Here is a 26620-nt window from a genome sequence, read left to right on the forward strand (position 1 = left end):
TGGGCTTACCTGGAACGTATCTTGTTGAGGGCCAGGTTTGAATCCCGCTTTTGTGGTTTCATCTGTGCTCTATATTTGACATGTGATTAAACAAAGAGGACTAGCTTAAGTTGACCAAAGTGTTACAGTACTCAAATTAGTTCTGTCACCGGCACCTTGTTGGTGTATTCATGAAGCCCTCACCCACCAACCTAGTTGGTGGCATGCTTCATCATCGGGCCCACCCAGTGACACCTAGTATGTCCCGGGTGTGCTACGACGCCTGATTACAGCGGAGCTGGTATATTGCTGAGAGTGCAGTGAGGTTGGGTGAGTTGTGATTTAAAACGGCTTGGTGGTGGTCCCAGTACCCGAGGGTAAATTAAATTTTTAATAACTGGGCCGTCACCAGCGGTTAAAAGTAAGGCTACAGGACGCGCGAGGGTGGCGAGTTACTGCCCCCTGCGTCCTTCAGATGGTCGACATGTTTCAGCCAGTGCCTTAGAGTATTCTGGCTTTCCTCAGGACCGTTTTTTTAAAAAAGGTGTGGTGAAATAAAACAAACTTAGTGTTGTGGTACAGACTATGTGATACACTCACTAAGGCGTTTTTCTATATGTGAGAGGGGGATTCCCTTCTCATGCATACCTGTACAAACAAACATTAAGAACAAGGACAAAACATTTACAGAGAGAGTCAGTAGTCAATTTAGACATATGGTCAACAATGCTTAGGTGGCCGGATCTATAGTGCAAGGTGAGAGGACTATAGTCGGCTAGGTGTGATGGTACTGGTGGTGCCATCAGAGTGAAAATACGCGCCTAATTAGGAGCGTGGTGTGACTAAAACACGGAACTCACACTGAAAGGAGTTGACTTAGTGTGGTAGGGCGCAAGAAAATTGTTCTTACGCTTTTGGTTATTAGCCAAGGCTTCCTGGAGGGAAGCGGTAAGGGGATGACCCTATGGGAGAAAAAGAGATAGGCTGTAGGGGTTAGGGACCTGTGAGGAAAGAAGCGCTTACCCAGTTTGTTGTTTGGAGGCTTGTCAGCGTTGTCATACTCACAGTCTTTCTGGTCAGTGCCTGCCTTGTACCTGTTGTCCCGCCGTCGTCCTCCGGTAGAATGAGCCTGTCGGCGTGTGGGCTTTTTATACTGTGGTTAACAAGGTAATGATGAGCACCTGTGAGAATAGTAAGGGTGGAAAGACTAACCCTTTGTGTTGTTGCTGCTCATGCTTGTGGTTTGCACACTAGTCTCTCGTGCATGCTCAGTATATCAGCGCGATTGCTATGTGAGAATAGTAAGGGTGGAAAGACTAACCCCTTGTGTTGTTGTTGCTCATGCTCATGATATGCACACTAGTTTCTCGCACATGCTCAGTTTGAAAGCGTGATTATAATGCAGGTGATTTGTACTCTAGTCTTTTGCATATACTCAGTATGATAGCGCGATTGCATTAAGATGCATGTAGCAACTAAAATATGCCGCCGTTGGTACGGGGAAAGGGGCAACACCCGTTTTAGGTGTGGCGTGGTCTTATCTGCGCGGGCGCGAAGTGATCAGCGTTGGCTATGCATGCGCTAATATTGGGGAAACATGCCTGTGGGACGCGCCGCCTCCCAGAGTGGTTCGGCCCCTTAATCACTGCTTAATGCGCATGCGCTGTTAGGCGCTGCGCGCTAAAGTCGACATGGCAGTATTAGGGGGGTTGAAGCATGTGCCCATGATAATGGCAGCCTAGTGGTACGACTACTAAGCGACCAAAGAAACTATAAGAAACTGGAACATGACCCAACCAACTCACTACAAAGCACTATTCAGGCACTAGTGAAGACCGCCCATCAGGCGGAACACATCTCCAAACAAGAAGCAGAGTACCTCTGCCCCCAAAAGATAAAAGTACCATACTTTTACACAGTACCGAAAATACATAAAGGTATTCTACCCCCCCCCCCGGGCAGACCTATAGTGTCTGGCATCAACTCCCTTCTGGAACCCCTCTCTCGCTATTGCGATTTCTTTCTTAACCCACTGGTCCAGCAAACACCCAGTTACATCAAGGACACCAAACACTTACTACAAGTCATCAACAACACTGAATTCAACCCAGAAACCCAACTCCTGGTGGGCCTGGATATTGAAAGCATTTATACCAGTATCCCCCAGGACGCCACCATCCAAGTCCTGAGACAGGTACTTATGGAGTCCCCATGGCCTCACCGCACACCCAGAGACTTCAGCCTCCAATGTGCCACAATAGCACTAAAGGAAAACTATTTCGAGTATGAGGGAAGCCTGTACCTCCAAACCAACGGAACTTCAATGGGCAGCGTCTTCGCCCCCTGCGTGGCAGGACTCTATGTCCACCTCTTTGAGCAGACCCACATCACCCACAACACCAATCCCTATACCAGGAATATCCTCACATGGCGTCGATATATAGACGACATCCTTATGATCTGGCAGGGATCAGAAATAGCTCTACAACTCTTCCTCACTTGGCTCAATGAAAGAGACCCATACCTGAAATTCACAAGCACCTCGAGTGCAAGCCACTTGGCATTCCTTGATCTGAACATATGGGCCAAAGATGGCCAACTGATCACTACCACCTATTACAAGCCTACCTCAAGGAACTCACTCCTCCACTACACAAGTTTCCATCCCCGCCCTTTAAGGGAAAACTTACCATTTGGGCAATTTCTGCGTATACGCAGAAACTGCACTCAAGCAACCGACTACAAAAATCAGTCGGTAGACCTGTCTAAGAAACTGGAGGAACAAGGCTACCCCCGGGCCATCATTAACAAAACCAAGAAAAGAGCCAGGAACCAAAATAGGGAGGCCCTCCTGGAAACTGTTCCCAAGGACAAGAGTGACCAACCCATCATGTGTGTCACCACATTCAACACAGCCTCTAATGAGGTGGCGAAGCTCATACGCAGAAACTGGAAAATCCTAAACTCTGGACAACGACAATGGGAAACCCCTAGGTTTGCCTACAAGAGGTGCAACAACCTGAAAGACCAACTCGTGAGCACCCGCCCCAGACCCCTGACCAATAGAGAACCCAACACTATCCTGAATGCGTGGGGCCTGCCTAAAATCTCTGGACATTATCCATGCAATGACTGTAGCGTGTGCCATCTTACCAGCCATACGAAAACATTGATACTAGAACCAGACAAAGTGTGGACTCAACGCAGCCACACAAACTGTAATTCACGTAACGTGATCTACCTACTTATCTGCAGCTGCGGCCTCCGATACATCGGTATGACCGCCCGCAAAATAAGAACTAGAGTCACAGAACACAGGAGCACAATCAGGTGTAAGAAGAACATTAGTAAACTGACCAGTCATTTCATCACCCAGGGACACACCCCCAATGACCTGACCTGGACCATCATCGAACAACTACCGGAACTGGCAGTGGATAATGAGAAGAAATTACTCAGCAAGGAACAACGTTGGATATATCGCCTATCCACCCAAACCAATGGCCTCAACGACGCCATACCGTGGAATTCAGTCACACCCTAGACCTATACTAGTCACAATTACCTCGCCTATGTACAGTGGTCAGTCCCCCGTGCCATAGTCCCTCTGTACATAGACATAGATCATGCTCCCCTTTGTGTGTACCACTAGGCTGCCATTATCATGGGCACATGCTTCAACCCCCCTAATACTGCCATGTCAACTTTAGCGCGCAGCGCCTAGCAGCGCAAGCGCATTAAGCAGTGATTAAGGGGCCGAACCACTCTGGGAGGCGGCGCGTCCCACAGGCATGTTTCCCCAATATTAGCGCATACATAGCCAACGCTGATCCCTTCGCGCCCGCGCAGATAAGACCACGCCACACCTAACACGGGTGTTGCCCCTTTCCCCGTACCAACGGCGGCATATTTTAGTTGCTACATGCATCTTAATGCAATCGCGCTATCATACTGAGCATATGCAAAAGACTAGAGTACAAATCACCTGCATTATAATCACGCTTTCAAACTGAGCATGTGCGAGAAACTAGTGTGCATATCATGAGCATGAGCAACAACAACACAAAGGGTTAGTCTTTCCACCCTTACTATTCTCACATAGCAATCGCGCTGATATACTGAGCATGCACGAGAGACTAGTGTGCAAACCACAAGCATGAGCAGCAACAACACAAAGGGTTAGTCTTTCCACCCTTACTATTCTCACAGGTGTTCATCATTACCTTGTTAACCACAGTATAAAAAGCCCACACGCCGACAGGCTCATTCTACCGGAGGACAACGGCGGGACAACAGGTACAAGAGGTACAAGGCAGGCACTGACCAGAAAGACTGTGAGTATGACAAACCTGACAAGCCTCCAAACAACAAACTGGGTAAGCGCTTCTTTCCTCACAGGTCCCTAACCCCTACAGCCTATCTCTTTTTCTCCCATAGGGTCATCCCCTTACCGCTTCCCTCCAGGAAGCCTTGGCTAATAACCAACAGCGTAAGAACAATTTTCTTGCGCCCTACCACACTAAGTCAACTCCTTTCAGTGTGAGTTCCGTGTTTTAGTCACACCACGCTCCTAATTAGTCGCGTATTTTCACTCTGATGGCACCACCAGTACCATCACACCTAGCCGACTATAGTCCTTTCACCTTGCACTATAGATCCGGCCACCTAAGCATTGTTGACCATATGTCTAAATTGACTACTGACTCTCTCTGTAAATGTTTTGTCCTTGTTCTTAATGTTTGTTTGTACAGGTATGCATGAGAAGGGAATCCCCCTCTCACATATAGAAAAACGCCTTAGTGAGTGTATCACATAGTCTGTACCACAACACTAAGTTTGTTTTATTTCACCACACCTTTTTTAAAAAAACGGTCCTGAGGAAAGCCAGAATACTCTAAGGCACTGGCTGAAACATGTCGACCATCTGAAGGACGCAGGGGGCAGTAACTCGCCACCCTCACGCGTCCTGTAGCCTTACTTTTAACCGCTGGTGACGGCCCAGTTATTGAAAATGTAATTTACCCTCGGGTACTGGGACCACCACCAAGCCGTTTTAAATCACAACTCACCCAACCTCACTGCACTCTCAGCAATATACCAGCTCCGCTGTAATCAGGCGTCGTAGCACACCCGGGACATACTAGGTGTCACTGGGTGGGCCCGATGATGAAGCATGCCACCAACTAGGTTGATGGGTGAGGGCTTCATGAATACACCAACAAGGTGCCGGTGACAGAACTAATTTGAGTACTGTAACACTTTGGTCAACTTAAGCTAGTCCTCTTTGTTTAATCACATATAAACCCTCGGGGACTCGGACTAGCTAACTAGTCCTCTCTCTCCCTCTTGTTACACGCCCCTATATTTGACACCCACCCAAGTGTCCAAATCAATGGTGTGGTCTCCGAGCTTTTTCCTATCAGACTTGGGTCTCAGCAAGGTTGCCCCTTGTCTCCCCTCCTTTTTGCCTTAGTAATTGAACAGCTTGTGTGTCTCCTCCAATGCGATGGCCATGTGAGGGGATGGCGATGGGGCGAGGGTCATAAAGACTGCATCACGATCTCCGCCGATGACATCCTTCTCTTTCTGGAAGAGCCAGCGGGGAGTGGACCCTGTTGCCTTAAAATATTTCTACACTTCAAGGAAGCGTCACGCCTTCACGTTAACCCAGCCATATCGGTCTTGATGCCCCAGGTACGACTCGTGACTGTGTGGATTGGAAAACTCACATCCCTCTGCGTCGCCTCAGCTTCAAGTATCTGGGTGTATGGATGGCACTCTACCCTGAGCTTAACTGGTCTCTCAATCTCAGACCCTTGATGCAGAAAGCTAAAAAGTTCCTTACCAAATTGCAATCCCTCCTGCTGAATGTGATGGGCCGAATTGCCCTTTACAAGATGATGGTGTTGCTTAGGTTCCTCTACGTCTTTCAGAACCGTCCTATAGTCCTGCCTCGTTGTTGGCTCTATGAACTGGACACAGTGGCGTCATCATTCCACTGACATACTTCCACGCTCCGCCTCGCCCTGAGTAACTGTCAGTGCGCCCCTTTTGTCGGTGGTCTGGGTATGGCCAACCTTTATCTATACTACTTGGCCTCCCAAATTCTGGTGGTCAACGACTGACTAAATGAGGGTTTGTCTTATCTGGCCTACCTACTGAAGTTGGCATCCTTAGGGTTTCCACAGATCACTGGCATGTTGTATAGATACTCAGGTCCCTGCCAACCTCCCTATGGTGACCTAGGTAGTTCTCCTTGCTTGAAGGGCCACACTCTGATTCACCAAATGGGACGCTAAGCTTATGCTTCAAACCCCCCTGTAGCACGGCACATCGATATGCGATGTGGCAGCGCTGGAGAGCTTTGGAAAATGGGACCTCACTGGCATAACACAGCTAGCAATGTGTGGTCCGGAACTCACATGTTCACCTTCCGGGAACTCCAGGACACCTCATCACCATTCTACAAATATTTGCCGCTGCGGCACGCCCTTCACACTCACATGCTCTCTTCCTGAATTCAGCCTCTTCCTGAATTCAGTCTTCTGTAGGCTAAACTCCTAATGGGCCTGCTGGCTAAAGGGGGCATCTCTCAGACCTATCATACCCTTGTCGTCAATGCCCCTCATACACCAAACTACCTTTGAGTCCTCTGGGAGGGATGGTTGGGCCCCATGGAGGATGTTAACTGTTGAGATGCCACAATGGCTCCCAGAGTAATAATGATCTCGTCCAGGCTCCGCCTGGTTCAGACCTACTAACTTTATTGTGCCTACCTCACCCCCCGCTAGACTCAACCTGGCGGGCCTTCTTCCAGACCCCACCTGTCCCCGTTGCTCTTATGCCCCTGATGACTTTTACCAAATGGTGTGGGTATGTCCGAAGCTTTTGTTACTGGACTGATATAATGCAAGAACTGACAGATGTGTTGGGCTGGGAAGTACCGCTTTCACCTTTGATGTTGCTGTTTGAGGTCCTGGAAGGATCAGGGGGAGGGGGGGTCGAGGACAGACTGGGCGCTTCTGGGTATGGCCACAAAGGTGTTGAAACGCGACATGGCAACTCGATGGTAGGCTTACGCTCCCCCACAGTAGGGCAGTGATACAGGGGTGTGGACTGGTGTGCACAATAAGAAAAACCTGTATAGGAAGCTAGGGGTTGCCCAGCAAAGCATGGGCATGTCTGTGGGAAATGGTTGGGGCAACTGCAATGAAATTTTTGTATCACTGTTCTGCATGTTTGTGTTTCCTCTCTGGATACTCGTCCTCCGGTGCTTTGTGCTCTTGGTTATGCTATAACTAATATGTACTTTCTTGAGTCTTCTGAGTGCGTTTTCACTATGCAAAACTCATCAGAATTGGTTATTAACATACATTTCTTGATCACAGGATAACAACGTATTGTGTGTTGTAATTGAAGTCAGACAAGGTACAACTTGGTGTTTTTGATTTTTGAGGGGTTCATCATTTCAGACTACAATAGACCCAACCCCTTGTTTCTTCCTACAGAGAAAAAATTGCATGCAGAGCATTTGGGAAATTTAGAAAGCAATTGAAAGTGAAATGTTAGTATAGGATACCTATATGTTCCCGAAAGGCCGCATGGAAACATATTAAAATCATTATATTGTGTTATATTTACACATTTTAAGGTTTGCAACTCTGCGGGACAAGCCTTTTTTGCAATGACTGGCACTGGCGGTGGAAACAATGCACTGAGCATGTTGTTTATCAGATTGTTAGTATTGTTTTCCAAAACATGGCAATTCCCTTCAGTTTTTCTCACGCAAGATGTTTCTGCCAAGGCTTGACCCACTTTTGTATTCCTTATGGTTTAAGGGGTGTGGGAGTTCCAGGCATATGTGGGTTTTCAACAGGTTTGAGTAGGGATCCACACACTAGATCCCAGTGAAGGTTTATGATGGGGTAGCTTCCATAAGGGATGCCTGCAGTTTTTTGGTCCATGGTCAGCTGACACCCATGGAAACCTACCAACCACAGACATTTTTAAAAAGTAGAGACACAGGGAAAGCCAGACTGATGTGGCAAAAAAACCCAGAGATTTTTTAAAACGATCCACCATCCAACATTTCCGCACTTCACCTGATAAAAAATTGTATCCAACTTGTGGGTGTGCCTATTGCAAGGGACGGTAATATGCAAGAGTTTGACTACATGAAAACCAAATTGACTATACAATGACTGGGCATGGTCACAGTTTTGGCCTGTATGTTGCCATTATGATAGGCCCACACATATGTGAGATAACTGCTTTGATCTCTCGAAGTGTGATAACACTGGATTGTGGTACTAATACTGTTCCCCACAAATTCCAGAACTTTCTGTTACAGAATTATGAGGGGATCTGGGTTGTTGAATCAAATTTTGAGATTTGCAGGACGTTCTGAGTAAGAAAAAGTAGAGGTACCCACACATGTCAAACCACCCAGGACTCCACAGTTGTGTAGGTTTCTCAAATGTCTGGTGTTAGTAGGTTTTGCTAGGTGCTGACCAACACAGGACCAAATACAGCAGATACTTGTAACCCAAAAATCAACCTCATTGCAGGCTCCTTTCTTGGATACCTTCTTGGGATGTTCCTTGCGGATGGTAGGTCCATCCACACTTGTGTTACCTTTGTAATCAAAATTATGGAAACATAACAAAGTATGTGATTTTCTATTATCTATTGAATTTGCATTTGTTACTGTTGGGGAGAAGGCCTTCTTCGAGGCAGGTTGTTCACCCTTGCAATGTGTGCCTAAATTGCTGCTCCATAAACTGAAAGCTTCTTATAAGATCAAGCTGCTTTCTTGAAAACTGTATTCCTGATAGCCATTGCATTAACTAGATGAATAAGCTAGCTGCAAACTGTTCTTTACAAGGGAGAGTATGCTTTGGTTGCATTTCACTTTATCTTCCAGACTCATACCCATACCTGCTCCCTCAGTTTTCCTCAACTGACTAGGTTTTGCACAGCACCGATTTAACATGCATCATTCGTATCTGGACTTAACTAATACCTTCATTGTGCTGAGTGGCTTTTTATTACATACTGTAGCATTGATGTAGAAAAGGCAGCTCTGTTCTTTAGAGGGACATCCCACAGTCTGAATATTTGTTTATATTCCTTCAGAGCCAATGTACCTTTGTTTCCCTTCTCCTGGCGTGCTACTTTGAAGCCTGATGTAGGACATTATATAGTCCCCCACGTACCATCCAAACAGTGTCTGACTTGCACAGGCACACAGGTTTATGCCCCAGCAAGGAGCTAGATGTTTTTTTACGTATCCTAAGAAATGAATCCATAAGCATCGGTCTCCTTTCTGGACCTCCGACACGTCTGTGTGCAACCCCAAGAAGACAGATGCTGTTTGGATTTTTTCTTAGCCTAAGACAAAATCCATTAAGCATCTGGTACTCCTTTAAGGGACACACGTCGCATATCCATCAAAGAGTCAGATCCTGTTTTGAATAAAGCAGCTAAAATATCTGTTTCTAGAACCAAATAGTTCATAAAAACGTGGGCGAGTAAGAGAGAGAGGGAAATGGAGGTAGGTAACTTGCAAGGAAAGGCGTTGAGGGAGAGCAGCTGATAGCTTGGATGCTGTGAGAAGAAGTACTGGATGAAACCAAGGGGAAATGTTGCTGAGAGGAAAATAAAGTACAATGCAATGCAACTGAGGAGCAGACAAATGAAGTACTGACCGAAAAAAACTGATATTTTCTCTAAACTAAGGAAATAAACAGAGAGCCTAAAGATATGAGAAGTCTGTGGGAAGACATGGTGGCTAATATTCTTAAATGTTTTTAAGTTTGCGTAAAAGAAAGGGTGTTTTCACGTCTGAAAGGTTTGCTTTTGCAGTATAATAACTATTCTTATCCCCATTATCTAGTTTTGACAAACATGGTGTCCTAAAACTGTAATCAAATCAACTGTGCATTAAAGCAGAGGTAGGTAGTGAATAGTAGAGAGTGAGAGAGAAATAGGGTAACAGGATGATAAACTCAGGATAACTTGCAAGCTCTTACCGATCTTCACTGAGTTTGTAACGTTCTTGAGTGCTGCCAGGAGGTCATTCCCAAGCCTTTTCACCTTCTCCAGATCATCTTTCATTGAGTAGGAGAGGTCCATCAGGTAGTAGAGATCTATTGGGTATCCCTCTGCCCGTTTGAATCGCACTGTGAAGCTCTTCCTCTCACCTGAATGTGGAAAAAAAGAACCAGCTCTATTACAAACACTGTGCTAGAGAATATAGAGGCTTGTAGTGGCAGGAGCCCTATGAAACATGGTCTTAGGGTAGAAGAGGCTCTTTCTACAACCCACTTCAATTGGAGGAGACTATCTGTCTTGGCGCTCTAATTACTAGTAAATGCATCCTAGGATGGAGTGGACAGAAAGGAGACCAAGCACTGGAAAAGCCAATTGGTCTCAACTTTGCAAGAGTTACCGGCTCTGTTAATGTGTTTCAGTCATGTTGTGCAGCTGCTGTGCACAATGGCTAAACATTAGGAAAACAAATGTTATGACGCAGCCAGCTTTTTTTTCTGGCGGGGGAGGGGGCAAAAAACAACAGGGGAATGAAGTCATGGGGACAGGTTAAGCAATGACATTGGGAGCGGGTAGGGAATTGGGGAATAGATCAATCGACAACACGGAAGCAAGGTGGATGGATCAAGCAACAACAGGGAAGTGAGACAGGACAAGCTACTACGTGGTGCTGGATGGTGTAAGACGGTCTGTGAACACATGCACTTTTATGGAGTGCTACAAGTGAAAATGAAAGAAAGTACCTCCTTAAAAGCGAGAGTAGGAAAAGGACATTGCACTAGATACAGATGCAGTACTTAAGTCATGCTTCGGGGGAGGAAAAAACAGACAAAGAGGAAGTGAAGCCGGCACGGACTGACAAAAGAGAAACAAGGAAATGAGAGTGATCATGAAGCCAACTCCTGGTAAGCAATGGGCTGGCTCTAGCCATCTGTTAGTAAACAAACTATCTCGTAAGCAGCAGTGTATGCTCCTTCTTAGGTTGTGACCTAAAAACTGGGCTAGAGGTGCCACAGTCACCAAAAAACTCCTTCCCAGAATGGAGTGATAAACGTGTTTGTACCTGAACTAACATCCTTGGAATCACTACAACAAAAAATACTATTTAGGACTGCCAATATACACAGTGGAGGGAGTTACTGGGGCACTGGTTTACATAATGTATATAAATGAATGAGTGAAAATCAGAATTATTGGAACACTCTATTGATTGGATTCACCAGAGTAGACAATGGATTCCATATTAAGTGGGTAATTGAGAGTCTCATTCAATGAGGCCTTGAAGATACAGTGGCACTACTTTAGCACTCTCCCTTGAATGGAGCAGACCAATAAGACATAGGGCCTGGTTTAGAGTTCTGAAGATGAGTTTCTCCATAACAAATGTGACAGATATCTCGTCTGCATTATTACAAGTGCATTATTGTGCTCGATAAAGTGCACTGTTATGCGAGAGATCTGTGATATCCGTCACGTTTGTGATGAGTAACCCTTGGTTAAACTCTAAATCAACTAAGAGAGATTGTGAACTGGCCAAATGGGAATCCATGCTAGCCGCAGTTAAAAGCAAAGACCAACAAATGTATTGGCATATATTGACTGATAGGGGAGGGGCGACAGCCACAGAAATCTCTTGTAATAATAGTGCTACTGTTTGGATTGACTGCTTTACACAGTTATAGGGAGGTACTGTTCTGAGGACTGTGTTGAGCTTGTTGTGGCAGGGCCTTTTGTTCCCAAGGGAAGGCATAGTCCATCTAAGATCAACCCGGTGGTATGGACACTAGCTGTGGATTCCCTGGGCCAATGGAGACTGTTGGTCTCGGGGGAGGGGGTGGGGGGGGGGGGGAAAGGAAGTCACCAGGGACTGGCACGTTTTAGCTAGAGAACAGTGGTATCAGGCTCATAATGGCCAGAGAGGTCTCTAAGCGATCAACTAGATTACCCCAGGCAAAGCACCTGGCATAGACAAGGTGCCAGGGGACCTATTTAAGGCAGATAAAGAAATTTTGAACACTTACTTTACCCTGCTCTTCGGGCCAATATTGAGAGGTTCTCCTATGCCTCCCCACGTGGGCTGGAGAAGAAATCATCCCAGTTTTTAAGAAAGGCTTAAGATCATCACCATCCAACTATCAGCCTTTTAGCCTAATTGATTCTTCCCAGAAACTCTTAAGCAGGATCCTGTTAGGTAGATTGCAAACCTGGACGGACGAGGTGTGATTGTTGACCCCCTTCCAGGCAGAGTTTAGGGTGGGGACTGGCACCGTTGACCAAGTGCCTCTCCTGCAACATATATATTAGAAACATGTTGCCTTGGGGGGAGGCCGTTTATACGTGGTCTTTGTGGACCTTGTGCCTAGTGATGCCCTATGGAAGGTCATGAATGACCTGGATGTGCCCAGGTATCTTATAGATGTCATCAGGAGGCTCCACCTAAATAACTATGCGCAGGGTAGGAGTGGCTCGTCTAGGGAACTAACTTCACCCATTCCCGTTACACGAGGTGTCAGGCAAGGATGTGTCCTTACTCCAACTCTGTTTTTATTATACATGAATGCCTTGGTGGCCCAGCTAGAGCTATGTAACCATAACGCCCCTAGCTTGGGTAATAGGAAGGCTCTGGAGCTCCTGTTTGCGAATGATACCCTGTTGGTTTCTAAATCTATAAGGATATCAAAATTCTTTTAAATCAGTTTGGTGTATTCTTTGGGCAAAGAGGCCTGGAAATTATCCTCTCCAAAACCAAGTGCAGGGTGTTTAATCCTTGCCCGTCAGCTCCTTCATATTCTGTGCCAGAGTGTGTTCAGTTGAAAAGAGTCCACACTTTTGAATATCTGGGGGTTTTGCTCACAGAACAATTTGGTTGGATGCTGCAGATCCAAAAGAATAGATTAAAACTGGAACTGGGGGTTTAGCAAGTGCCATTCGAGGTTCTTCCTTACAACCTATTTCCCCTGCTTTGCAAATGTATTATTTGAAAGCCCTTGGAGCATTACTATATGGGGGGGATCTTTGGGGTCTTGCAAATGTTGATGAGCATGAATTAGTGGAAATCATGTTCCTTTGCTCCCTAGCTAACCTTCCAGTTAGCACCCCACTTGTTCTGTTGTGGCTAGAGATGGGTCAAAGATCCCTTTACCAGAAAGCCGGCCTTAGACCCCTGTTGTATTGGAGGCAGATATGGGCATCCCCAGAATTATTGTCATATCGGTTGGGCCTAGAAGAAATTTTGTATCTACCTGGTGCCATAAGGATCTCATGGTTACAGTTCATTAAATATCGCTTCACTAAAATTGGTTTTGAGAACTTATGGTTTGCCCTTCAGAATGATTGCGTGTTATCTAAATCCACAGTTAAGGAAATGTATTGGCGATTCCTAGATGAAGGGATATGTAGGAACAGGAGGGTGGGCGCTCCCACTGCAGCCTTTCTGGAATTTAAAGATTCTGTCCTTTTGGAATGCTACTTGGATGAGATTGAGCCGCTATCGGCCAAGTCACTTTATATAAAATTCAGAATTGGGACTTTGCCGTTATGCTCAGTCACGGCGAAATGGCAGAAATCTGGTTCGGATGTGTACTGTCCCTTTTGTCCCAAGGCATTAAAATCTATTGAGAATGTCCTTATTTTGTGTCCTACGTATCATGCATTTTGAAGAAAGTGGATCTTGCCTGTATGCCTCACCCTGGGAATCAGGGACTACAAGTCTGCGCTTAGGATGTTAAGAACTGATACATCATAACCCTTGTCTTTGCCGTCTCACGTTTTCTTTTAAATATGTGGCGGATAGGGCAAAATAATTGAATCTCCTGAATGAAAAGGTGGTTGATTTGCCACTTTTAATCTCTATGATCTCTTGGTCAAATGCGTTTTTATATTAGCTCATATGTGCTTGAGCTTTTTTCGATATTATCGTATGCATCTTATGAGCTATGCTCCTATTAGGTCAACACTTTGCTTTTTAAATTCACATTTGTTTTAAATTCTGGTTTGTTTTTAAACAGTTTCATCACACTTGTTTGTATTTATTATTCTGTGCTTTTATGGCATGCTGCCAAAATAAATATGATGATGATGATGATCCTGATTGCAATACCCACATTAAAGATATACATGCAAATGAAAGGTCTGTGGAGCTGATACCTAGGGTGATGTTATGAAAGTAACGTAAAGACAATACTCACAGTGGATGGGCTGGGCCGGTTGCAGTATAGTGACCTAAGGCTGAGGCGAGTCCTGGAGAAGCCAGTGTGGGCCTGTGAGAGTGTGGCTTAACAATATTATTGACAGACATGGTCAGAGTTAGTAGGGGCCCAGGTGCGCATATCGGGTTGGAGTGCTGCCTCTCTCCAGCCAGCCCGACATGCACACTAGGGGGTATATTCACAAGAACCTATGATAACTACCGCAATAGTAGCGTAATGCAACTTTCAATATCGCATCCCATCGCAGGAAAATAACCCAGTAACAAGGTGGAATTCACAGCAAAGCGGTAGCAAGCGATAGTCTGCCGAAACTGCAGACAATGTCCGCGATACAACCACAAACCACAACACCAAAAAACACTCGATGGGCCAAAGAGCGATGAGCAAATCAGAGATAAGCAGCGTCAGGCCTGCAACACACACATGGCAGGTGGGAAAAATCACCATAAAAGTAGAAAAAAACACCCAAACACAAACTGACCAACACCCAAGCACCATGGAGGCAGCCGGAACGGGCGCAGAGGACGAGCGCAAGCCCACAAGCACCCCGGACGACCAGCCTGGGACCTCGGGGACAGGGAAGGGCAAGGACAAGAAGACGAGGAAGACGAAGTTCAGTCCGCAGGTGAACATGATCATAGTCACGAAGGTGATGGAACACCATCAACAACTCTTCGGCACCTCCAACGTGTCATTGGGCACCACAACTGGAATATGGCGGAACATTTATTTATTTATTTATTTAATAATTTTATATAGTGCTGTATCACCCCAAGGGGTATCTCTGCGCTTGTAACAGACCTACAACCGCGGCAAACAAATTAAAAAAGATACGTTTTCAGAAGCTTTCTGAACTGGAGAAAGGTCATATCAGTACGGAGGTATTGTGGAAGGTTGTTCCAGAAACTCAGGGAAAGGTAAGAAAAGGATTTACCACCAGTACGCGACTTCTTGATTCTGGGAATAGAAAGTAATCTTTTAGATCCAGATCTAAGAGAGCTTAAGGGAGTATAGATATTAAATTTCTTGGCAAGATAGGAAGGACTAAGCTTATTTAAGGCCTTAAAGACCATGCATCCTATCTTAAATTTCACTCTTTTCTTCACTGGGAGCCAATGAAGCTTTGTTAACAAAGGCATAGAGGGAGTCCTGGGCGGTAATCCCGTCACTAGACGGGCCGCCGTATTCTGTATGACCTGTAGTTTACCTAGGGAGGCTTCATGCGTTGAGAGAAGCAGAGCATTGCAATAGTCAATTCTGCTCATAATCAGAGCCTGAATCAGAGTCCTCCTGGTTGAAATAGGAAGCAGGGGAAAAATTCTCCTGAGTAGGCCCAGAACATGATCACAAGTGACGATCGTTGAATTGACATGGGCATCTAAGGTAAGTTTTTGATCAAGCTTGATGCCAAGATTTGTTATCTCCTCTTTAGGAATCGGGGCTTTACCCAGCTCCTCAGGCCACCAATTAGGCGACCAACAGATGGCGGCACCTCCAAACAGCATGATCTCAGATTTTTCGGAGTTTAATTGGAGGAAATTACTTTGCATCCAAGAGGCAATAGCCACCATACCCTGGGAGAAAATGTGTTGTGTATCTGATCTTTTTTTATCAAAGGTGAGGAGGAGTTGGGTATCATCTGCATAAGAGATAGGACTGAAACCCAGGTTTCTCATAAGTTTCGCCAAAGGGGTCACATAGATATTGAAAACAGTAGGGCTCAAGCAAGAGCCCTGGGGGACACCCTTGGTAACTTGAGAGGGAGCAGATTTGTAAGAGCCCATAGTAACTGCCTGAGTTCTGTTCGTTAAAAATCAGTCAAGTCCTTTAATTCCAAGCCCCTGCAATCTCAACAACAGGATCGGATGAGAAATAGTATCAAATGCTGCTGAAAGGTCAAGCAGCACCAAAAGTGCTGCTTGACCGTTATCCAGGGCCATCCTGATATTGTCCGTTAGCTCCACTAGGGCAGTCTCCATGCTATGTTTACCGCGAAAGCCCGATTGAGAGATGTCAAGTGCATGAGTGGACTCAATAAACGCCGATAAATGTCTATTGATATGTTATGGGTGGTGCCGCTCGCAGGCTTTCACTCTGATTGCTACCGGCTGGGCTCTTACCTTGCTGAGGACTTCTACCGCGGCTGCTGAGGACGCCACATTGCTCCTGGGGGAAAACGCTGAGGAAATGCACTTTTAACTTTAAGCCTATCACTATCGGGACTGCGAGGACCAGGGTGCCTTTCGTGATACTAACCTGCTGCACATGGTTCCTCTTCCCGACTCCTCCCCCGCCAGCCTTTTTACGCCTCGCGGCCCCCGCTTCGCGGGAGCCGTTCGCAGGCTTTCACTCTGATTGCTACCGGCTGGGCTCTTACCTTGCTGAGGACTTCTACCGCGGCTGCTGAGGACGCCACATTGCTCCTGGGGGAAAACGCTGAGGAAATGCACTTTTAACTTTAAGCCTATCACTATCGGGACTGCGAGGACCAGGGTGCCTTTCGTGATACTAACCTGCTGCACCTGGTTCCTCTTCCCGACTCCTCCCCCGCCAGCCTTTCTACGCCTCGTGGCCCCCGTTTCGCGGGAGCCGCTCGCAGGCTTTCACTCTGATTGCTACCGGCTGGGCTCTTACCTTGCTGAGGACTTCTACCGCGGCTGCTGAGGACGCCACATTGCTCCTGGGGGAAAATGCTGAGGAAATGCACTTTTAACTTTAAGCCTTTCACTATCGGGACTGCGAGGACCAGGGTGCCTTTCGTGATACTAACCTGCTGCACCTGGTTCCTCTTCCCGACTCCTCCCCCGCCAGCCTTTTTACACCTCGCGGCCCCCGCTTCGCGGGAGCCGCTCGCAGGCTTTCACTCTGATTGCTACCGGCTGGGCTCTTACCTTGCTGAGGACTTCTACCGCGGCTGCTGAGGACGCCACATTGCTCCTGGGGGAAAACGCTGAGGAAATGCACTTTTAACTTTAAGCCTATCACTATCGGGACTGCGAGGACCAGGGTACCTTTCGTGATACTAACCTGCTGCACCTGGTTCCTCTTCCCGACTCCTCCCTCTGTCTCTTTAACTCACACGTAGTCTCGCGTAAGCGGGACGCGTGCGGGGCGCAGACCGGGGCGAAGCCCGGGCAAAGGGCGGGCCCGTCTGAGCCCGTCCGAGTACGGCAGAGGACGGGACGGGGCATTACTCTTGGCTTTTTGGTTTTTGGTTTTGTGGGATCTCATCTTGTGCATTTTGCTACTGAAGGTTTGCCTCTGAGTGGACCCTTCTAATTACTGTGTGAAAGGCCGCTAGGCACCTTGTGTGTGTCTGCTTGTACTGGTTATGGCTACTACAGGCTCGGGGAAGGGGAGGAAGTCTCTTACTGGGCCAGGAGTCGCCGGTACATTGGACAATTTTATCATTAGGGCCACCTCTGTCCTTCAGAGGGAAATTAAGCTAACGGAAGGAAGGCTCTCGCTTGATCAAGAATTTACAAAACGGTCTTCATTGGGCACTATTGCTTTAGCGAAGTCACCTGTAAATTATTGCATTGCAAATCCAGCCCTAGCCCCTAATTCCCACTCTGGCTGGGCTGAAGGTAACCTACCCATAGTTGCAAATCCCATTGCCCGCAGTTCACTTGGGCATGGTGACTCTATTGGTCAAGATCCCTCCATACCCGTAACCAATGTGGGAACAACTAGATCTGGTTTGCCAATCCGTATAGAGGAATCTAATGCCAAAATGTCAGAGCGGGTTGTTAGACGCAAGCGGAGAGGCACAGACTTGCCCAATAAAAGATCGGAAATACTAAAACGGGCAAAACCAGGAAGTTTAGATTTTGCAGTGAACACAGATCCTGTTCACCTGGTGACACAAAGTACTGAGTGTGCATTGGGTATGGAAATCGGAGGAGAATTTTGGATTAAAATGGAACAGTTACTCACTGCGACTTGCCTCCCTATGTGTAACAGACTTGATTTAATTGAAAAAAGACTTTCTAATTTTGAATCACTGTTTGCTGCTCTCCCGGGGGTTAATGAGACAAGTGATGGGGAGGGTCCTAACGTTGATCCTGATTTACTTACTGCAGCTCCAGTAGGGTCAAATGGCATTGCCCCCAAATTAAATAATACACCGATAGATTTAATAGACCAACCCACCCTGCAGCGGGTCAGATCAGGAATCACTGCCCAAATAGCATCAAATGGCCCAACTCCACTGGCTTTACCAGGGAAGACAAGGAGCAAGGTGAAACATGCAATTGTTAATCCTCCAGTAGACCTGAGGAACTTTGACTCCCCCCATTGCATCCCCAGTCAACCAAATCCAGACACTTTAGCAACATCTAAGTTACCTTGTTTGGACTTGCCTCCTGAATCAGCTCCATATGTGGTGGTCCTAGTGGGGGTTCCCACTTTAAATCTTGGATTAAGGGAGGACTTTAGTAAACTTAAAAATAAGTGTATGCATTGGTTGAATTGCAATAAACCTCTTCCCAACCAGTGTAGGAGTAAAATACTGTTTGTAAGACGGCTAGATTGGGTAGGACCTAGAACTAAGGACATACAGGGTGACTGCGTTGTAATTAACTTTAGAGATCCTAGAACAGTTAGATATATCTGTACTATGCAGTCACGTAGCTTTGGTAGCCCTGAATCAACCATAAAAGCTCTTCCACTCACTTATTTTTATCCGGGTCCCTCTTCCCATGGGTGTGAAGCTTCTCGGGGGGGATGGGCGGATGGTTTGGGAAAGACACAGGATGGTCTTTCTCTCTATCCACCCAACGGAACCCAAGTCCACAACCAATTTTGCCCGCCCCTTCTTGAAACATTTCACCACAACAATAGATACAGTGTTCTGGACCAGGTGGATTGACGTTTGGGTCCCAGTGTCGTTACCACCTTGACAGGAGACCAGAAAGGGCCACATAACATCAAGGTTGGTCCTAAGGATAGGGGGAATAATCTTTCACAGTTTGTGCCATCTGATCCACTGTCCAGTCCAAATGACAAAGAAGACCTACCACCGAAATATTCCAGTGTATCACTGGAAGAACCACCTGCATTGACACTGTCGTGTGGGATGGAGTTTGAACATGACCAGGAAAGTTTGGGTAGGGAAACCATTTTCCCAAGTGTTCCGACTACCAAAGGAGAGCCTAAGACTGATATCAATTTGCTTTCCTGGAATGTAGCAGGTTTAAAGAATAAATTGATTTGTGAAGAGTGGGGCAATTTCATAGATACCTTTGATATTTGTTTACTGCAAGAGACATGGGCTCTGGAAAATTACCAACGGGCTGGTTTTGTTTCTTATGACACTCTTGCACTATCAAGTGGTAGGGGGAGACCCTCTGGAGGCCTTAGCACCTGGGTGGCAATCCACCTGGGTGTCACAGCAAGGCAGCTCCTAACGGGCTCAGATGATATCCAATGTGTTCTACTAGAACTGCCCGGAAACAAACATTTAGCTCTCTTGAATGTCTATTCTAGACCCTCACCGAGTGGACGGGAATCCAAGGTCATACTACACTTGAATGACTATATCTTGACTTTGAATTCTGAATATTCTGTGATAGTGGGTGGCGATTTAAATTGCCAATATGAGCCACTAAGCCTGTTGGATCTGGAAGACCCAACGGCGGAAGACACACAATGGAATATCCCTGAGCCCTTGATTCCTATGGTCAAAGCTTGGACCCCACTAGTGTTACAAATCCTCGCTCTCACTCTTTCTCTTTCCTTGAGGGCTTGCAACGGCAGATTTAAATCTGACCGCCCTGGGCAAGCCACTTTTAACAGAGTGGGACAAACGTCGATTTTAGATTACATTCTTATTGAAATAAGATCCTGGGACAAGGTACTTGACTTTAGGGTGATAGTTCGAGATGATAGTGATCATAATGCTCTTACTATGAAACTAAAACCAGGAAGTTGGGGATTTACAAGCTATGATACTGTGGCGTCTATACCTTCTCAACCCCTAATTCTGCATAATAATAGACGCAGAGGTAGGTGGCCCTGTATCTTTGCTTGCCCGAACAAAATGGCAGAAACTTACAGACTGGCACTGCCCTGTCTCAATGATATGGCTGAAGCAGCGTCTAATTGCATCTCTACTGAGAGAAAATCTAGGCCTGTTAAAATCCATAGCCAGTTAGTAACTCGACTCTTGGATGTCTTCTCTCCGGTTGTGACTAGGAGGGTCCACTCGGCTAATAGACAAATGTGGTATACTCCTGAGTGCAGGAAATTAAAGAGCGAACTGATCCTGGCAATTAAAGCCAAGGATAAAACCAGGACCAAATCACTACGGGCACAGTACAAGCTAATGATTCAAAGGGCAAGAAAGTCGTGGGAAGATGATAAGTGGGAGGAGTTAAGACTAGCTCTGCAGAATAAAGACTTTAAAGTCTTTTGGGCTATTGTTAGTGTTAGACCTGTCAGCCCTTTGGATGGTCCCTCCTCATCATTATTTATTTTGTCCCACTTTTGCCTCAAACCCTGTTTGAATTTTTCCTTTTTGGGAACCACCAGACTTTTTAGTGTTGATGCAGATTCAGGGAGCCATTTTATCTACCCCTGGAACTTCTGTCTGAGGGCCTGGAGCACAAAATGGTGGCCACCTGTGACATCACCAGCACCCACTGGAACCTACTAGCACCTTCCAGAACATTCCAGAACCCTGTGACAGTTGGAGGCGGTTTAGAATGTTGGGAAGCTAAGACAGAGAGTTGGCAGTTGGAGCTGGCAGTTGGCACCTGACTGGTGAGGAGTGAGCAGCAGAAACCTGAAGGAGGAAGGAGTGAGGCAGCAGGGGTGGAAACTTGTGCCTGGAGTGGGGTCCATAAACCCACCCTTGATACTAGTCCCTACTGACTGAGCCCAGCCTGAAGCCCTGTGTGGGAAGAAGCAAGAAAAACCATCTTAAGGACCTGGACAGCAGGAACAGGCCTTAGAATCCAAGAACAGCAAGATCCTGACCTGGATACTGGTTTCCCTGGAGTCTGACGTCGAGTAGCCTGAGACCCGGAGTCCGAGGTGGAGAAGCGGCGCTGACTGGAAAAGCAGACGTCGTACCCGGAGCCGCCAGAGGTCGAGAGAGGGCGCCGACGGAGGTCGTAGAGAGTACCAGAGGTCGAGGAGGAAGTCACCCGAGGTCGAGTGAGCGGCGTCGACGGGGGAGTGAAGTCCACCCTCCGGAGTCGCCGGAGACCGAGGTGAAGCGTGCCGGAGGTCGGGAGTGGAGGTCGCACTCCAGAGTCGCCGGAACCTGAGGAGAGGAGCACCGGAGGTCGGGAGTGAGGTCGCACTCCGGAGTCGCCGGAACCTGAGGAGAGGAGCACCGGAGGTCGGGAGTGGGGATCGCACTCCGGAGCCGCCGGAAGTCGACATCGAGCCAAGGCCGGCCGACGTCATCGAACCTGAGGTCGCCATCGGACCGGAGCCGCCCGAAGTCGACCTCGAGCCAAGATTGCCCGACGTCATCGAATCGGAGGTCGAGATCGAGCCGAGGCCGCCGACATCGATCCGGAACCGCCTACCGGCGTCGTCAAGAACTGACATTGTGCCGAGGCCGCCGATATCGAACCGGAACCACCTCACGGCGTCGACACGGAGCTTCAGAAAAAGGGCAGTAAGTGGAATAGAGGGCGCCTAAGGCCCTGTGGAATCCTCAGAGACTACTCTAGGGGTTAGAGAGGTGCTGGAACCAGCTTGACTGTGCCAGGGGTGAGCTGAGACTAATTCAGAGGGGTTGTGTAGAGTGAGAGAGCCAGGTCTCTAGTATTCCCCCCTTGATCTACCTCAGTTTAGGCCTCAGCCTTGTCCAAGCCAGGGAGCAGACACCCCCAAGCCATCCACCTAACCACAAGCTGTGCCTGGGCCAAATCAGCCCATAGAAATCTAAATGTGATCTGATTCTATGAGTGTCACTGTCAGCTTTTAATTATTTATTGAGAGCACTGTATTTATTGTATTTAACCTATTTATTGCTCCACTGTATTTATTGTTCCACAGTATTTATTGTCGCACAATATTTATTGGTTTGCAGTATTTATTGCCTCAGAATATTTAATTGCCTGTATGTATTGCACTTATATGTATGCCTTAATTATTTATGATCACCCCTATTTATTGAATCATTAAGCCAGTATTTATTTGACCTGCACTACTTAGAAAGCCTTGTATATTGTGATTGTGTTATTATTTATCTAATCAGCAACTAAGAGAAAAAGAAGATAAACAGAGATATTTTCATAATTTTTACGGTGTAGAGTCGTTTTTGGAACGGATGCCCGCATGGTTATTGTATGGGTATGACGTATGCTTAGCACGGTGCCTGATTCCTGACCACTCGAGCCAAGCTACCACTGTGTATGTCCTGGAAAGACCCCGTTACCACCACCCTTTCCGGTGTGGGAGTGGAGTATTTCCAACATTAATTGGTGTTCAGTGGTGGGATAGAGCTGTGCCTACGTATACTCAACAATAACTGTGGGTAGTCCATAGGCCTACACCGGGAGTTTTCTCAAAGCGGCCTTCCTAATTGTGAGTTTTTGTTTTTTCCAAATTTACTCTGGTGGTGGGAGGAGGTATTATATAAGGTACCCCCCTGCATAGTTACTGCAAATAACTGTCCTCTGACCTGAGTGGGCAAGATGGAGTTTGTACTGGAGAATTTAGAAACGTACACTGTGGCCCGGGGAACAACCTTTACAACGCAACTTTTACAACGCACTACCATTACAACGCATTTTTTACAACGCATAATCCATTACAACGCATGACATTACAACGCATGACACTACAACGCATTTTTAAAAACTACCTTTACAACGCATTCCATTACAACGCATACTACCATTACAACGCATACCATTACAACGCATAATATTACACTATACTATCCAACACTTACCCTACTGATGCACCCCCTGGAGTTAGAATAGTAATTTTTACCCCTATACTATCCAACACTTACCCTACTGATGCACCCCCTGGAGTTAGAATAGTAATTTTTACCCCTATACTATCCAACACTTACCCTACTGATGCACCCCCTGGAGTTAGAATAGTAATTTTTACCCCTATACTATCCAACACTTACCCTACTGATGCACCCCCTGGAGTTAGAATAGTAATTTTTACCCCTATACTGTCCAACACTTACCCTACTGATGCACCCCCTGGAGTTAGAATAGTAATTTTTACCCCTATACTATCCAACACTTACCCTACTGATGCACCCCCTGGAGTTAGAATAGTAATTTTTACCCCTATACTATCCAACACTTACCCTACTGATGCACCCCCTGGAGTTAGAATAGTAATTTTTACCCCTATACTATCCAACACTTACCCTACTGATGCACCCCCTGGAGTTAGAATAGTAATTTTTACCCCTATACTATCCAACACGTACCCTACTGATGCACCCCCTGGAGTTAGAATAGTAATTTTTACCCCTATACTATCCAACACTTACCCTACTGTTGCACCCCCTGGAGTTAGAATAGTAATTTTTACCCCTATACTATCCAACACTTACCCTACTGTTGCACCCCCTGGAGTTAGAATAGTAATTTTTACCCCTATACTATCCAACACTTACCCTACTGTTGCACCCCCTGGAGTTAGAATAGTAATTTTTACCCCTACACTATCCAACACTTACCCTACTGTTGCACCCCCTGGAGTTAGAATAGTAATTTTTACCCCTACACTATCCAACACTTACCCTACTGTTGCACCCCCTGGAGTTAGAATAGTAATTTTTACCCCTATACTATCCAACACTTACCCTACTGTTGCACCCCCTGGAGTTGGAATAGTAATTTTTACCCCTATACTATCTAATACTTACCTTAAATGTAATTTAATATTATGCGTTGTAATGGTATGCGTTGTAAAGGTAGTATGCATTGTAATGGTAATGCGTTGTAAAGGTATTTTTTTAAAATGCGTTGTAGTGTCATGCGTTGTAATGTCATGCGTTGTAATGGATTATGCGTTGTAAAAAATGCGTTGTAAGTGCATGCGTTGTAAAAGTGTGCGTTGTAACGTCATACATCCCTGTGGCCCAACTCAGGGAGTTTTGTCAGCGGGAGGGGGTGTATTGTCCCCCAGGAGCAAAGAAGGGTGCACTCCAAACCAGCTTAAGGGCTTGGGGGGAGGCACGACGGGAAAGCAAGGCTGAGGAGGAGGACAGGGATAGAGAGCCCGACAGTGAGGGAGCTGGTTTGTACCAACCTGAGGTGGGGAACCTGTCAGCGGGGCCCAGGACACTTTCCAGGAAGGGCAGCAGTGCCTCTAGCAGTGGCTTGTCTGAAGTGGAGCTAACAGACCGGAGGGAGAAAAGACAGCTCACATGGGACCTAGCAAGGCTGGAGAAAGAGAAGGAGGAACAGAGGATGGCTCATGAGATAAGGCTGAAAGAGATAGATCTTCAGATCCTGAGAATCGGGGCACACCCTGTACCTAACGGTGGCAGCGAAGAACGAGAGTACACCAGGGAACCCAAACCCTACCTGCCAAAGGACATAGTAGCTGGCTATGGAGTGGGCGACGATATCGCCAAGTGGCTAGCGGCCTATGAGGTCTCGTTAAGGGCCCATGGGGTTCCAGAGAAGTACTGGGGAGGGGGATTGTACAAATACATGCCTCCAGCTGGTAGGGATGCATTATTGGCCCTCGAGGAGGATGAGCAGACCCACTACCCCACCATGAAACTGGCGCTCATAAGAAAGTTTGGACTAACACCGGAAAAGTACAGACAGAAGTTCAGGGGTAGTCACAAACTGGGCACACAGAATTGGGTGGACTTCCTGGACTATGCAAAGAAGGCACTAGAGGGTTGGATTCAGGGCAGTGAAGTGAGGAACTATGAGGGGTTGTTTGATCTAGTACTGAAGGAACACCTGCTCGAGAAATGTTTCCCTGAACTGCGTCAACACCTGGTGGATAGCAAGCTGACCAGTCCCCGGAAGCTTGCTGAGGAGGCGGACATTTGGGCTAGTACCCGGGTGTCCACAAGGGGGACTGGAGGGGATACTCAAAAGGCCGGACAGGGCGCCCCCCAGAAGAAAGAGGGAGGGGAAAAGAAAAAGGAGTTCTCCAAAGGCCCCCAAAATAATTTCCAAGGAAAGGGAACAGGATTCACCCCTAGGGCTAACCCACCCAGAAACCCTAATCCTGGCCAGAGTCAGCAGCCAAGGGTTGTCCATTGCTACGAGTGCGGTGGCGTTGGACACTATAAAGGAGATCCGAAGTGCCTGAAACGACCACCCCCTCCCATTGGAGGAAAGACCCCCGGAGTAGCTAGTGTAGTGCTCGGGGAGGAGATGCCCTTAACTAAGGGAAGGGAGTGGGCGGGTGTCACTTTAGTGTCCCTGGGAGAACGGGAGATGGTTCCTAAGATCCAGGTGCCCGCAAATACCGTAAAGTATGGGCAGTGGGTCACCATCAACGGCCAAAGAAGGGAGGCTCTGAGAGACACAGGAGCCAGTATGACTATGGTACGTAGCCAACTGGTGTCTCCAGAGCAGGTAATTCCCGATGTACTCCACCCAGCCGCGATGGCTGACGGCAGAACAGGCCACTATCCAGTGGCCGAGGTTCCCTTTGAATGGGGGGGGGGTTGCAGGTTCACTTCGAGTTGCCGTAAGCCCTGCCGTGCCAGTCGATTGTCTACTGGGGAATGACATGGAGCACAACGCTTGGAAGGAGGTGGAATACCGGACTCATACTGAGATGCTGGGTACACCTGACTGGGCCTGTGTTAGCACAATGTCCGCGACTACCCGGAGAGGGAGTTCGTTTCGGCTGGAGCCTGGAACAAAGGCCCAGCCGGCTGCCAGTCAAGGGAAGAACCGAGGACAGGAGGAGCCTGCCTCGGCGTCCACACCCCGTAGGACGGATAGGCCACCGGAGGTGGTGGACCAGGAGTCTGCGGTGGGGGATGTTACCAAACTGGAGGACCTACCCATCCCGGCCGAGTGGCACGTGGAGGGAGGCCCGTCCAGGGAGGAATTCTGCCAGGGCCAGAGGGAGTGCCCTACCCTTGAGGGGCTAAGGCGTCAGGCCCAAGCCCAGGCAGCAGGGAACGTTGAAGGGAACTACAGTGTTTACTGGGAGGATGGCCTCCTCTACAGTGAACCCAAGGCACCCCTACACGGATCGTCACGAGCCTTGGTAGTCCCTCAACGTTATCGAGCCTTCCTTCTGGAGTTGGCTCACGAGATCCCATTGGCAGGACACCTGGGGCAAGACAAGACCTTCACCCGTCTTGTCCCACACTTTTATTGGCCTCAGATGAAAGTGTCGTCCGATACCTACTGCCGGACATGTGTGTCTTGCCAAGCCAGTGGGAAAACAGGGGTGAAGCTGAA

The 26620-nt window shown here is 47.3% G+C and overlaps 1 protein-coding gene across 3 annotated transcripts in view; it reads right to left on the minus strand.

The window, feature by feature from the left end:
* Positions 1 to 26620, minus strand: part of ITGB7 (integrin subunit beta 7) — a 1338809-nt gene that overhangs the window by 632678 nt on the left and 679511 nt on the right. For all 3 annotated transcript variants that reach the window (XM_085654657.1, XM_085654656.1, XM_085654658.1), the window contains one exon: positions 10011 to 10181. In XM_085654657.1, the coding sequence (XP_085510783.1) occupies positions 10011 to 10181 (171 nt within the window). The remainder of the gene's footprint in view (positions 1 to 10010; positions 10182 to 26620) is intronic.

This window comes from Triturus cristatus, chromosome 4_1 (assembly GCF_964204655.1).
Source record: "Triturus cristatus chromosome 4_1, aTriCri1.1, whole genome shotgun sequence".
NCBI classification, from domain to species: Eukaryota; Metazoa; Chordata; class Amphibia; order Caudata; family Salamandridae; genus Triturus; species Triturus cristatus.